The sequence below is a fragment of the Amblyomma mixtum genome, chromosome 9 (genome assembly GCF_055824585.1).
Source record: "Amblyomma mixtum isolate Tamu chromosome 9, ASM5582458v1, whole genome shotgun sequence".
NCBI classification, from domain to species: domain Eukaryota; kingdom Metazoa; phylum Arthropoda; class Arachnida; order Ixodida; family Ixodidae; genus Amblyomma; species Amblyomma mixtum.
Window position 1 is genome coordinate 9,079,837 of NC_143020.1, and position 14,140 is coordinate 9,093,976.

At 53.7% G+C, this 14,140-nt stretch overlaps 1 protein-coding gene and 1 pseudogene across 1 annotated transcript; both read left to right on the forward strand.

Annotated features, from left to right (window-relative positions):
• Positions 1–477: 477 nt before the first annotated feature.
• On the forward strand, positions 478–10,790 carry LOC149328250 (uncharacterized). The gene is made up of 2 exons (XM_089559791.1): positions 478–1,073; positions 10,173–10,790. Exons 1-2 carry the CDS (start codon positions 882–884, stop codon positions 10,623–10,625), a joined length of 645 nt encoding a protein of 214 aa, XP_089415917.1. The 5' UTR covers positions 478–881; the 3' UTR covers positions 10,626–10,790.
• Positions 10,791–11,304: 514 nt separating this feature from the next.
• LOC149328251 (uncharacterized) lies at positions 11,305–12,904 on the forward strand (annotated as a pseudogene).
• The last annotated feature ends 1,236 nt before the right edge of the window (positions 12,905–14,140 follow it).

Here is a 14,140-nt window from a genome sequence, read left to right on the forward strand (position 1 = left end):
ACTGTGCGGACTGAGCTACCCGTTCTTTCCTCGCCAGCATCATCATCGCTCTCAGCCTAACTATGCCGAGTGCAAGACAACGGCCTCTCCCATATACATCCGAATAACCCTTTGCTGAGCACGCTGGCCCCCTTTATCCAAAAGATGGCGCTAGTTGCTGAATGTCCTGGAAAGCTGGGCATGTATTTGTGTCCTATTTCCAAGTCCGTCTAGATTTCTGTTTTCTTTCAAAGTGGCGTATGCGCATCTTTGGAGAGAACTTACTCGGTCATTGTACAGCAGCGCAACTGTAGGTGCCATGTTTTTCTTCATGGAACTCTTCCCTGCATCTGTTTCTGGCCATTTAACAGAGAGTGGGCCTCGTGCATGTTGTGCATAAGGTACTAAGGGTAGCATGAACAATCAGTCGTGCGTAGGCTCTACGGAACGGATTTTTCTATACGCCTACAAGCTTCATATTTATAACTGCAGCAACAATGCCATGTATATTGTGGTGGTAAATAAATAAATATCAAATAAATATCAAAAATATCAAATGCATGTTGGTGGCAAATTTCTAAACACTCGCAATGCTTTCGAATCACCGTGAACGAACATTCCAACTGTGCACCGTAGCAGAAACGGACAACGATTGTTAAATCGTAACAGCAACAATTAAGGCCTGTATTTGCAAATTTCTTTCCTGGTCCTTCCCCTTTTTCTTCGTCTACGTGGCGCTTTCTCTTCCTTTCCATCGCTCGAGAGTTACGTCACGTCATTCGCTCGTGTCGTTCACGCGCCACCGTTCGACTGCGCCGCCAGCCTGGCTGACCGTTTCCTCGCTGGCAGTTGTTCCGTCATCAATAGTTCTGCAGGTCCCAGCGTCGCAGGAGGACCAAAGCATGGGCCCGTCGAAGCTCTCCACCTCAGTTCGACTCCTAGGTCCCGCAGGACCCAGGTCCACGAGGATCCGAGTCCCCCAGGTCCCCATGACCCCAGGACCGAGGTCCCCCACGGCCCCTCCGCTGGCCGACACGCAAGCCAGGCGTGTGTCGGTAGACGACAGCTTCGACTCCGATTTGTCATCCGAAGACGTAAGCCCCGACTCTCTTTCCAAAACCATCGGCTATCAGAGTGGATGCGATGGTCCCCGGTGGTCGTCCCGCCTGCGTTTACATTCGCACGACGAGGTTCAAAAGCCGGGTTCGGCCGTCGACACGAAGCGAAGGTTTCACTCGCCTGAACACGAACCAGACCAGTTTTCGCTCCTTTTTGCCGCCCTACCACGGACGGTCGGCATAATTAATGGACAATCATAAAGTATCCCTAGCGGAACGTCGATATGGCGTAACATGGAAAGCGAGGGGAGGTATGCAGAAAGATGTGAGCGACTAACTTCGATGTCTCTCTACGTCGGTACCCTCACTGCTCAAGTAATGCCAAGCCTATGCTTTCTAGACTGCTGTTGCAGATCATTTGGCACAATTGGTTAGATTCTCATGGGCTTTGAGGTGACGGCTGAGCAAAGCCAGCGCTCAATGCCAAATCACGACTTATCGTTTCTTAAAATACACTTTTTCTTCAATACTTTTGGGTGTCTAGGGTTCCGTTGTGTTTGTTTGCATGTTTGTCTGCATTAAGTTTTACCATGCCTAATTTTGAGCTTTATTATGGGCTGCATTTATCAACAATTTTTGCTTCTGTAGAGCAACTGCCTTATGTTCGGTCCTTATTCCGCGTACTCAGCTTCACGCCTACGACCAAGTAACGGCTCGTTCGTTCGTTCAGAGGGAAACAGTGGGCTGCTGTGTGGGCCCATGAGAAGTAGTTAGTGGGATTAAGCGTTGTTTAACCCTGTTGCTAACCGGTGGTAAACCAGTGGTTAACAAGGTGACGGTAGCCAGCCCCGCAATCTGTACTTGTCAAATAGCTGCATATTTCAATTAAAGCCCAAGGGCTCGTTCGTCACTTAACCGCAGAAACGTCATTTGCGCGGCGAAAGATATGGCCAAATATATTCCGTCCCAAGTGTGCACACGAGAGAGAGAGAGAGAAAACTTTATTTACAAAGGAATTCGGGGCACGCCCCAGGGTCCCCGCACGACCCCACTGCACTCAAGTGTTTATGTTCCTGAGGTCCATAACACTGGCAGCACGGCCGGTGGCGATGGTCTGCACGGCCGGGTCCTCCGAGTGCAGCAGGGTCTCCCAGTCCTCCCAGGTCTTGAGGTTCTCTAGGTCCCGCGGGGGGGGGTCCGCCGGGCAGAGGGAAAGGATGTGTAGGGAAGAAGCGAAGGGTTCTGGGCATAGGGCGCAAGCAGGAGGGGGGAAGGAGGGATGATAGTAGGTTAGGGTAAGGGGCGAGGGGAGAGTATGTGTTTGTAATCTGCGCCAGAGTGTTGCGTGTCTGTTATCTAGGGAGGGGTGGGGCGGGGGGTAGAGCTGGCGAGAGGCTCTGTATGCCTGGGTCAGCTCACTGAATGAGTGCATGCGATCCTTCGTGAATCCCCGATCCGAGGCCACCTGAGCCCGGTTTAAAGAACCTCGGGCTAAAAGGTTGGCGGCCTCGTTTCCGGGATTCCCGGAGTGCGCAGGCACCCATATCAGCTCCACTTGGCGGGGCGGGGGTGCATCGGGCGAGTCCAGTAAGCCAAAAGCAGGGACATGAACTCGGCCTCGAGCAAAATTTAGAATCGCAGTTTTAGAGTCAGTTAAAATATACCGGGCTTCCGTGCGGGTTATAGCAAGCGCAATGGCGGCTTCCTCTGCAGCCTCTGGGGACGTATCTGGAGGGAGAGGTAGTGTGAGGAGGGTGGATGAAGAGGAGTCCACCGCAGCTGCTGTCGCCTCATCACCCGTGCAGGCAGCGTCCACCCATACGGCGTCCGGCTGGGGGCCGTACGCTCGATGGAGTGCCTTCGCACGGGCTCTGCGGCGCTGCTCATGGTGGGACGGGTGCATATTCCTCGGGAGCGGCCTGATGAGAAGCTCTCGGTGAAGGGATCGTGGGATGGCGAGAAGGGTTGGGTCGTTGGCCGGTATTTTGATTCCCAGGGAGTCCAGGATATACCGACCTGTGGAAGTTTTTGTGAGCCTGATGTATTGGGCCTGTCGGTGGGCCTCCACCAGTTCCCCGATCGTGTTGTGGAGGCCCAGGCCTAGTAATCTGTCTGTGGGTGTGTTGAGGGGAAGATGAAGTGCTACCTTGAATGCCTTGCGAATCAAAGCATCCAAAGCGTTTATGTCATGTTTGGATAGTTGTAAGTATGGGGTAGTGTACAGTACACGGCTGAGGACAAAGGCATGAATGAGGCGACATAGGTCGCGCTCCTTCATGCCTCTATGATGTCCCGAAACCCTGTGGATGAGGTGCGATATCGCGCCTGCAACCTGCTTGAGTTTCTTGAGGGTAGTGGTGTTTTTGCCATCGTTCTGGATGTGCAAGCCCAATACACGAAGGGTGCCAACCTCAGGTACCGGGTAACCATTCAATTCAATGGCAATGGGGGAGCGGGGACAGCGGTGGTTCTTAGGCCGGATGAGGAGCAGTTCGGACTTCTCTGGGGAGCAAGACAGTCCGATGGTTCGTGCGTAATTTTGGGTGAGGGTGGCTGCTTCCTGTAAGGTGTTCTCTATGTCGCCGTCACTGCCGTGGGTGGTCCACAGGGTGATATCGTCGGCATAAAGAGTGTGCTTGAGGTGGGGAATAGTTGCCAATTTCCGGGCGAGGGGTATGAGGGTTATGTTAAAGAGAAAGGGGGAAAGGACGGACCCATGAGGGGTGCCGATACTCTGAAGTGTGTAGGAGGTGGAAGACAGAGGCCCGAAGTGTATCTCAGCCGTGCGGTCAGTCAGGAATGCTTGAATGTAGGCATACGTGCGCACACCCACATTCAATGGGGATAGAGCAGTCATGATCGCCTGATGTTCAATGCGATCAAAAGCTTTGGAGAGATCCAAAGCTAAGACTGCCTTGGTGTGACCTGGAAGAAGCGGGTCAAAAAGGTCGTGTGTGAGTTGCAGCATGGCATCCTGTGCGGATAGATGAGGGCGGAATCCCACCATGCTATGCGGGTAGAGATTGTTGTTCGCCATGTGACTTGTGAGTCTCGCTAACACAACATGCTCGAGGAGCTTCCCGAGGCATGAGGTTAGCGAAATCGGGCGAAGGTTTTGAATGGTGAGTGGTTTGTTGGGTTTTGGTATAAATATTACCTTCGCGTGGCGCCAGGACTGCGGGAGGTTACCCTCCCTCCAGCACTGGTTGAAGTATTTCGTAATGTGGGTGATCGATTGGTCATCCAGATTACGGAGCATGGAGTTTGTGATTTGGTCTGCACCAGGTGCGGAGTTGGCGCGGAAAGTCAGGAGGGCCGCTCTGACTTCCGTCTCCGTGATGTCGGTGTCGAGTGTTGGATTTGCTTGTCCTGTGTAGTGCGGTAGAGGTATGGGGCCGCCTGGAGATGTGTACATGGTTTGAAGTGTGTCTAGAAGGGTGTCGGGATCGTCAATGTGTTCATGTGTGAGGCGTGTCACGTGGTGCTGTGCTGCTGATTTGGTGCGTGTGGGGTCAATGAGGTGTCGGAGGAGTTGCCATGCTCGTTTGCTGGACAGGTTTCCGGCGATGCCGTCACATATCTGTCCCCAGTTGGATCGACAGAGCTCCTCAGAGTGCTGTTGGATTTGTGTCTGCAGCGCGGCCAGCCGCTTTTTAAGCGTTCTGTTGTGTTTGTTGCCTTTCCAGCGTTCCAGGATGCTGTGATAAGCCTCCCAGAGGTAGGCTAGGTGTGTGTCAAGGGTCGGTGTTTCGGTTGTAGTTTCAATGTGTCGTGTGTTGTGGTGAACGTCATGCTTGAGTGATTGCACCCATGCATCGATGTCTGCGATGGGAGTGTCTGGGAGGGCGGTGCGTGCAGCGCGAAAGGCATCCCAATTAATGAGTTCGTGTGTCATATTTGCGTGACGGGGTGGTTTGTATGGGACAGTGATTTGTATAATGTAATGATCACTGCCCAGTGTATGTTGTGTTCTGTTCCAGGTAACGCCGCGGATACAGCGGCTCAGCGTCAGGTCCGGACTGGTGTCCATGCTGACACTGTTGCCGATCCGCGTAGGCGTCTGAAACGTGTTGTGCACAGTGAGTTGGAGGTTCTGCAGGAGCAGCCAGAGCCTGCGACCTCGATGTGTCGTGGTTGTGTATCCCCAGTCAGTATGCTGACTGTTGAAGTCCCCACCGATGAGTAGGGGATGTTTCCCTGCTAGATGGTGTAGCTTTCGCAGAAGTGATTCTAGCGGGGCCATCGGCAGGGACGGGGGGTGGTATATGTTTGCTATAAATATAGAAGGAAGTGAATGTGTGTGATGTATTATTTCCGTGATCACGCAGGGCGTCTCAGACGTAATGTGATGAGTTTTGTAGGTGAGGCTGCGGTGGATGAGTGTGGACGCCCTGGGTGTGTTAGTGGTATCCAAGTGTGTAGATGTGTAGCTGGGGAGGGTTGCTCGGTGTGCAGTCTCCTGGAGAAGAAGTATGTGGGGCGTGGGTGTGATGGTGGGAAGGAGAAGTTGCAGAGGTGCGCGCTTTGCCCGGAAGCCGCGGCAGTTCCAAGTTATAATGGGGAGATAATTAGTGTTCCCCCCCGCCATATTGGATGGTGGGGGGATTGAGGAGGGTATTAAGACGGGTGTCAATTGGTATGTGTGGCTCAGGGAAGGTGTTTTGTGCTTGTGGAGGTAGGATGGGGGGAGTGGAGGGGGTTTGAAGTTGGGTGAAGCGATGGGTAAGATTATGCTCCAAGAGCTCCATCATCTTGGTAAGCAAATAGCGTCCATGCGCTGCTCAAGTTTTTCGGTGAGGGCGGCGGCAAGGTGATTGAATCTGGCCTCGAGGCGGGCGTCTAGCTCCTTTAATTTATGGTCAAATTTTGCTTCGAGTGCTGCTAATTTAGCGTCTATTTCTGGGGGCACGGGAGGGGGTGTGGCGTCTGTGGTGCGCTGTTTCTTTGCAGGAGGGGTGCTCGAAGTGTCTGTGGATGATGAGCTCGAATTAATGACAGGGGGTGCGGGTTGAGGGGGCATGGAGGGGGTGGGGGTGCTTAGGAGAGAGGAAAGGCGGCTTACCTCGTCACGCAAGGCCTTGAGTTCCTGGTCTCTCGGGTCTGCCTGGGAGGACTGGGGTGGTGGGGGTTGACGGGTGGTTTTGCCGGAAACGCGGTCTGCCCAGGTGAGACGCGTGGCGTTCTTGCTGCCATTCTGCCGGCTTGTAGAAGGCGACCGGGAAGCCGTCGAGCTGCGTCTGCTGGCTGTGCCTGGTTGATCGCAGCGGGAAAGCCGCGATGTACCCGGAGGAGAGAGAGCGTTCTTCGGGGACGCTAGTTTGCGGCCCCGTCCCTTGCAGTTCCCGGTGCCGGTCATATGAGGGCCTCCGCAGAGAATGCAGCTGGGGGTGCATGAGGGCACATCTTCCTTTGGGTGGGACTGCCCACAGCGGGGGCACTTATGGGATCTTGGGTGGACACACACGTCTGCCCGGTGACCAGGGACGCGGCAGTTAGTGCAGGCGTCTATGTGCCCTCGATAGGGTGTGCACCTGTGGAGGGCTCCTCCATAAAGGACGGCGCGTGGGACAGGTCCAGCCCGGAAAGTTATTAAGATGGAACGCGTGGAGCCCATTCGGCGGGCGTCCACGATGAGGGCGTCTGGGTTGCCGGTGAGCAGGTCTTGCAGGAGCTCTGACGGGGTCTCATTCCAATAAGCATTGGAGATGACTCCGCGTACTGCTCCGTCCGGCGGGGCTATATAAGGTGCTACGGCGAATTCCTTGCCTTGGTGTGTGATGGTGTTCACCCCAACCAGAGCGAGCGCGTCATCCTTTAGGGGCGTGCTTACGGTGCAGGTGTTGTTGACCGGGTGTACCCTGATTTGGGTACGCGCTGGCTCCTTAAGCTGGGACGCCGCTTGGAGGATGGCCTCTCGTAGTTGTCGGGGTGGAAGCAGGTCCAGCTGCAGCCCGCCTCGTGATCTAAAAACGATCTTGTAATCTGCAGCAGGAAGCGGTGGCTGCTGCCGCGAACGCTGCGCAGCTGCGCGCGTTGCTTGCAGGTGCGCTGACTTTTCAAGGCATGGAGACTTGGGGGTACCGGTAGCAGAGGCTGCGCCCTCCTGGCGTCGGGTTGTTGAAAGGACGTCCTTGGAGCGAGCAGGCACACTAAGAATGTGCGTCCAGTCCCTTGGGTCGTAGTCGTTGGGGTTAAGAACCTCTCCCTGCACCTGCACCTCCATGATGGCGTTGGTGGCGGAAGCGTCCGTCGGAGTAGGCCTAGCTCAGGCGGAGAGGTCACAGAGAAGAAAGGGCCGTGGGTGCCCGAAGAAGTGCGTAGGCGGGCCAAAAATTGATGGCGTGCAGCGCTCACATTCGCAGATCCGTGGGTGGTGAAATTTTGGCTGATGATGCTGGCGATTGGCGAATTCCGCTCTCTTTGTGCGGAGCCGATGTGGGGTGCGTCTGTACTACACGGCCCCCTAGCAGCCAATCTCTGTTCCGAAAGCGACAAATTGCAGATACCTTGGGAGCGATTGCTGCGAAAATGCGTTTCTAACGTTTGGCCACAAAACTTACAGCAATCTGCCGAGGCTATCTTCTCCTCCCTCTTCCTCTCCTGCACCTTTCTTTTATTGCGAAAGCAATACAAGTAGCAACTTCAGACCGTCGCGTAGCGATGCCGGTAGCCACCATATTAGCATATTGGATTGGATTGGATTGTATAACCGATGAATCACCACAAGTCTAACCACAAGCACCACCACCAGCTACACTACCAGCTGAACCATGGCGTAGCTACGGATATTGCTTTCGCAGTTACCGGGCTTAACCAAGCTAAGCCACAGCCGTTTTTTTTCCGCATTCAGCTGGACAACATTAAAAATTCAGGGGGCACTTTGACTGTCTAAAGTGCGTAGGGGCGAAAGCGTTTTCCGCACCACTTTGCTTATGTGACACTGGTGACGTCAACACTAGATGACGTCACACATAATTGATGACGAAGTAACGACAAATTACTAATTAATGACTAATCGCTGATTAATCACTCGGCACTAATTTACTGCTAATTAAAGACGCTCAAGCTTCGCCTTTAGGAGTGGAACACGACAGTGTATTGTAACGCTGCCAGGTAGTCCAAGGAACGCCACCTTGCGTTCGGCGCGATGCCTGACGGCCGCTGCTCATTCTGTAGAGAGGTGGCCGACACCTTCCACATGGTTTGGGCATGCTGAAAAAATCTTCTCCCCCCAATCACCCCTTCCCCTACACGAGAGGACTGGGAGGCGGCCCTGCTCAGCTGCCAGGAACTATCGGCCCAACAGGCCCTGGTTCGGCGGACTTGTGTAGCGGTCTCGACCAACGGGATCCCGGAATGAGGGACTCCGCCTAGTATTGTAAGGGGTGAGACCCATTAGGGGCCTCTCCCCGAGCACCTCTCTGTAAATTACTAAATAAATGCTTTTCACAACCACCACCACCAACCACCCTTTGAACGCAACGCTTTTTGAGGAAAGGAAATGGTGCTGTAATTCTCAGTCATCTCGGTGGAAACCTTAACCGCACCGTACAGGAAGGGAGGAAGTGGCAGTGAAAGAAGAAAGAGGGGCCGTAACGAAGAAACTGAAAATTGTATTTGAAGAAAGGAAGTTACGCAGCAACTGTCTCACATATATCGGTGGACACACGTCAAAACGTGGACACATCTGTCAAAACGGCTGTCGACACGGCTGCCGACAAGGACGCAGCCACTACTGCCGACACGGATTCCTAACGACAGCATGAGGCATTAAAGGCTTTTGCCTTAATAACCACTCGTCCTTTCTGCGCGCTCATGTGTGAAGTGCACACGGAGCATAGCCATGTACATACTGCTTGTTTTGTAAAACAAATACACTGTAGTTATAGCTATCTAGATGAGCTCTCCAGAGTGGACGCATTGCTTTTGGCACGAAGTGTAGGGCTAAAGTGGACGAAAGTCTGGCGTATGAGTGCCAGAATGCACAGCTGCACTTAAGAGAACAGGTCATGCATGCTGGCGTCGTGTGACCTCCGAAACGAGGAAGGTCCTTCAGGGCCTCACTGCGGGTGGGCAAGCGGACGAGGACCGGTACCCGACGCTATGACAATAGAAATTGCATCGTGAAAGTTTTGTGAACCTTGTGTGCAGTTGGGATTCAGAGAGCGTGGTCGAGCCGGAGAAGGGACGAGGAAGCCAGAGACGTGGCTTTTAAGAAAACATGGAAAACTTTATGCAGACTATTTGCTTAATGTACAAGTAAATAAAGAATGGGAGCGTCTGAGCCAACGGGAGCCTCTCGGTCGCACTCGCTGCCGAGTTTTATGGGCTCTTCCTTCCCTGAAACGCCTCGATGGAGACAGGCTTTCCCGAAGAACGCGTGTCCCGAAAAGCTCGCTTTAGCACTAATCACACACGTTCTCTCCAGTGGGCACGCCCCAGTCACGTGTGGAGCTTGAGGATGAGGAGGAAGCCATCTATGTCGCGCAGGCAGCGTGAGTGGCGTCCCTGCGATCTGCAGGCGGTCGCACGAGTGGCTTGCACTTGCTCTTTATGAGTGCAAGAGCACAAGGCCCAGGGACACGTGCACGGCAATGCGGTGAAGGGAAGCCGCTCCTCTGAAGAGGAATGATGTGGTCCACCATTGGTACTGGACATAGCTGACACCCGGGTCGCCTCTGGGAGCTGCATTACGGCAGGCCTTCATAGCTGTCTTCGTCATGCGGTCTCCCACCGGAGGCTTGTTGTGTTGCCGCCGCCGCCATGGTTACCCCGGTCGAGGTAGTCCCTGTTCTAATCCACTTAGGCAGGAAGGGAGCGCGCGAATAACAGTTCCGCTTTTTTTTAGGCCATGGGTGCTGAGAGGTAGCTGTCCATGCGCTGGACCCTCACAGCCGGATTTACGCAAACAAAGGAAATATCAAGCAGATAACTTACACCATGCTGTGTCCATTAGCTGTTTCAGACACCGTATCCGACGTTGCAAAAAGGACTGGTACGCTTACAGACGTCGGGGTAATAGAGCAGCTAGTAGTACTGGGCGAACAAATAACGACAGCAGGTGGGACTCAGAGGCCGCGAGAGAACGCGACACCGTACCGCACTGACTAATCAACCTCTTTTGTCTCCATGCAGCGGTATGAAATATCCGTCTGGCAAAGAATAATCACCCACATTCGGCCCGACGGGGAGGCTACCATGCATCGCTGCGAGGATTGCGAGAAAAAGTTCCACCTTCCAAGCAAATTCCTTGCGCACAGTGTGTACCGGCATCTGCGCAACAAAGCCACCTCCTCTGACAGAAGAGTGCCATGTCTCCTGTGCCAAGCGCCTTGCAAGAGTAAACGAACGATGACTCTGCACGCTGGGACCCACATCGGGGAGATGCTCTGTGTGAAGTGCGGAGCAGAGTTTGCTAGCGCAGCCACTGCGGCTGCACACAAGCAGTTACACAGTACGGGCGGACGCTTCATGTGCGGCTTCTGCCAAAAGCTTTTCGCGCACAACAGCGATCGCGAGGAGCACATCCGCGTGGAGCACCCCCACCAACGTCGGATGAAACGTCCCCGCCTTCCAGCTACCAACTAGGCCAGCACGGGACGCGAAGGCAGTGTGGACATCGAAGCAGAAATGGCCGCTGAAACTGGTGCCGTAGAGTAAAAGTCGCGGCTGGAATAATAAGTTTCGTAAATATCCTGCGAAATCAAGGCATATATTTGTTTGATCTGGTTGAACGGATGCATTCCTGCTACGAAGAAAAAATCACCGAAAAAAAGAAATGTGAAAACCGAATTTGTTGCATGCCAGGTTCCACAAAGCTTTTTAAAACGGAAAACTTGGGCCAACGCGAAGGATCATAGTGGACGGTAGGAACCAAACCCACTGTGGCCGAGCCCTCCGGCGCAGGAAACGGGCGTGAGACAAAGATCAGGCTACGTGACTCGCGTTGAACTAAGTCGTGCAATTGCGGCGGCGGCACAGATCCCCGTCAATGAAGCAGGTGAGGACGTCGTGTGCCCCAACCTCCAGCAGAATATCGTCGCGGTGAGCACCTCCAAGAGAGAGCACGCCGACCGATACGCTGCAGTAGGAAGGATCGACATACGCGGCACGGTGCACGAAGTGAGTGCCTACGAAGCGGCCCCCCACGGCACGGTGAAGTGCGTCATAAGGGACATCCCGCTTGAGGATACGGCTCAGGAGATTCAAATCAATGCTGTGTACATGCATAACCCAACGGCCCTACAGGCAAACCGAATCGTTAAGAGTCGATTAGTCGTCATTGCGTTCGAAGGGTACAGAGTACCCAATTTCATAAGACATCGTAACCTGCTGACGGAGTGCACGTTGCACAGAAAACAAATCGACGTATGCTACGCGTGCGGAAGAGCGGGTCCCAGAATGGACGTGTGCCCGAATCTTTCGTACATCTGCCGAGGGTGCGGAATCTGCAAATCCGCCGAAGACCACGGATGTGTCCCGAAGTGTGGCCTGTGCGAAGGCGAACACCTGACCGCGGACAAGGCTTGCAAATCCCGCTGCAAGACGACCTGGGAACGGCGTCGAGCGGAGAAAGACGCCGGGAGAAGGAATCGAGGCCTTAAAGAGGACGATGCCATGCGCCTGGTACGCTCGTTCGTCGTGTCGCGGGTTAACTACTCCGCCCCGTATCTTCACCGAAAAATGGAGAATAGGGACACCTTAAACGCGATGCTTCGTAAGGCAACGAAGCAAGCACGGGGCATGCTCATATACTCGTCCACGAGAAGACTGCTAGGCATGAGCGCCCACAACACGGTGGATGAGATCATCGAAGCCCATCTCTCTAATCAGAGAATCCGGCTCAGTCACACGGAACACGGACGAGCCGTCCTACGCAAGAGAGGATGGCAGATCGAGCCAGTACCCAGCAAGGTCGCCCTTCCGGAAGACTCGAAGACGACCATTCAGACCAAACGCCTTCCCCGGAACATGACGCCGGGCAAGGACGACGAGAGGCGCACCGCGCGGGACAGTCATAGCCCGGTAGCTGGAAGAGAACCCCAGGGTCCTCTACGCGCACACCCCGCTCCAAAAACACAGTAACCGTGCAGCGGCGGTGGTCAAGTCAAGAGCAGGCTGATCCTCAGGGCGTCTATGAAGACAACAGACCTTGTAATTGCCGAAGAAGCGGTCGTGGCCCTCATACTCGCACAGCCGAGCGTCGACACCGTGATCGCCAACGCAAAGACAGCCTATGGGAGCTTCGGCAGGAGGGTAATCTCCGCTGCCCCAGCCATGCTATCCAAGTGCGAGCCTCCGGGAAGAGCCATAGAGCTCGTGCGGGTCCCGGCTCACTCTCAGGTAGCAGGCAACACCATCAACGACTACCTTGCCCTAAAAATATCAATCCGGGCCGAGGACGAGCCGGAAGAGCTACCGCACCCTGTTTCCAGCTTTCGGGACATTACCCGGATGTACGGTGAGTAAAGGTGCAGGCTGCCAGAACTGCACCCCAACCTCACCAGGCAACAACAGACGATCCTGCGTCGAGTGCCGGCGGGACGGCTTGCGCATCCCGTACTGATGAACCGCATGCACCCTGCAGAACACAGTATGCTCTGTCTTTTTTAAAAAAGAAAACGGCACCCTGCCGCGCGTCTTGGCAGAGTGCACGGAACTCAAGACCTCACCCCCTCCTCCCCTTCCCGTCAACACCCCCAATCCCTTGAGCGATGGGAGACCTTGCTGTCCAGCCATGCCCTACTGATTCAAGGATCCTCCGTGCGAAAAAAGACGGGCATATGCGACTGCCCGCCCTACTGATTCAGCTCGCACTAACGGACAGGGCTTGGAGCTGCTGGGGATCTTATGGGTCCCGTAACTAGGGAACCACCCCGTCTGGTGCCTGCGTGCTCCGATTTATTTCCGGCCCAATAAATGTTGATTCATCATTCATCATCATCTCTTTACTGACAAAATGAGATCCAATGGTTAGTCGTGTGTGCAGATACGAATACTATCCGCCATGAATAGACAGGAGTCAACGCAGTAGCATTTACAGTGACTATTCTAGTACGTGCTAACCATGGCATTGACTCAGAACAAGCAGATCATGAAAAATTCTGAGGACAAGTGCTTTCTGGGGGAACGCGAAAGCATATCTTTGATCGCTTTCTTTTTTGTTCACAAATATCCGTAGCATAATACCTGAACGCGATGATCTCTTTTCTGTCTCATGGCGGGGAGCGCGGCATTTCGTGATTTCTGATTACGACATACTACATCATTTGTCATTTACGTTTACGTCACATTTTTAACACGAAAATTCGATTTTGAGGAAAGGAAAAGGCGCAGTAGCGGTCACATCTCGACATATCGGCGGACACCTTAAAGGCGCCTCAAAGGAGCAAAAAATTCAGGGGCACTTTGTTGACAAACTGCGATCGAAAGCCTTAAGTGCAATATTGCTGCTTGGGTCACTGATGTGTGGTTAAGATGTTAAGATTCGCCTCTAAGAGTGGAACGCGACAGCGTCTTGCAACGCTGCCAGGGAATGAATGAATGAAAACTTTATTGTACAAGTTTGTAAGGATTCTTTCTCGCAGCGTAGGTGGAGCCCTCAGTCCAGGGCCCCAGCGGCCTTTGCAGTCTTGTGCGCCCTGTCGATCAGCTTGAGCTGCTCTTCAGGCTGCCAGGGAGTCCACAGAATGCCATCGCCCTTTCGGCTCTTCCCCTTGCTCGTCGATAAATTGGTTTTGCAGGGTTGTTGTTGTTGTTGTGACTGAGAGAAGGATGAAAAGGAAATTGCACGGGCCTGCTACTGGCTCGAGCCAAGCCACCACCGCTGCCACGTGCAGATAGAGGAGAGGTAAGAGATTAGAGGAAAGAGAAAAAGGCAAGAAAAGACGCGCGTAGCAGCAACAACTGCGTCCGCCGGAGCGGACGTTGCTGAAAAAATCAGATAAGCGGCCGAAGCCACGCTCGCCGAAGCGAGGACAGATACATGGTTTTGCAGGGAAGGAAATGTATCTCTCTTATATCTCGGTGGACACTTGAACCTCGCCTTAAGAGAGGATGATGGTGGTGGTGAAAAACATTTATATAGATACATTTCAAGAGGT

Excerpts from the sequence above, each read along its gene's own strand:
- LOC149328250 (XM_089559791.1), top strand. The coding sequence starts at position 882 with ATGGGCCCGTCGAAGCTCTCCACCTCAGTTCGACTCCTAGGTCCCGCA. Across the intron at positions 1,074-10,172 it reads CCGATTTGTCATCCGAAGAC|CGGTATGAAATATCCGTCTG; the intron begins GTAAGCCCCGAC and ends GTCTCCATGCAG.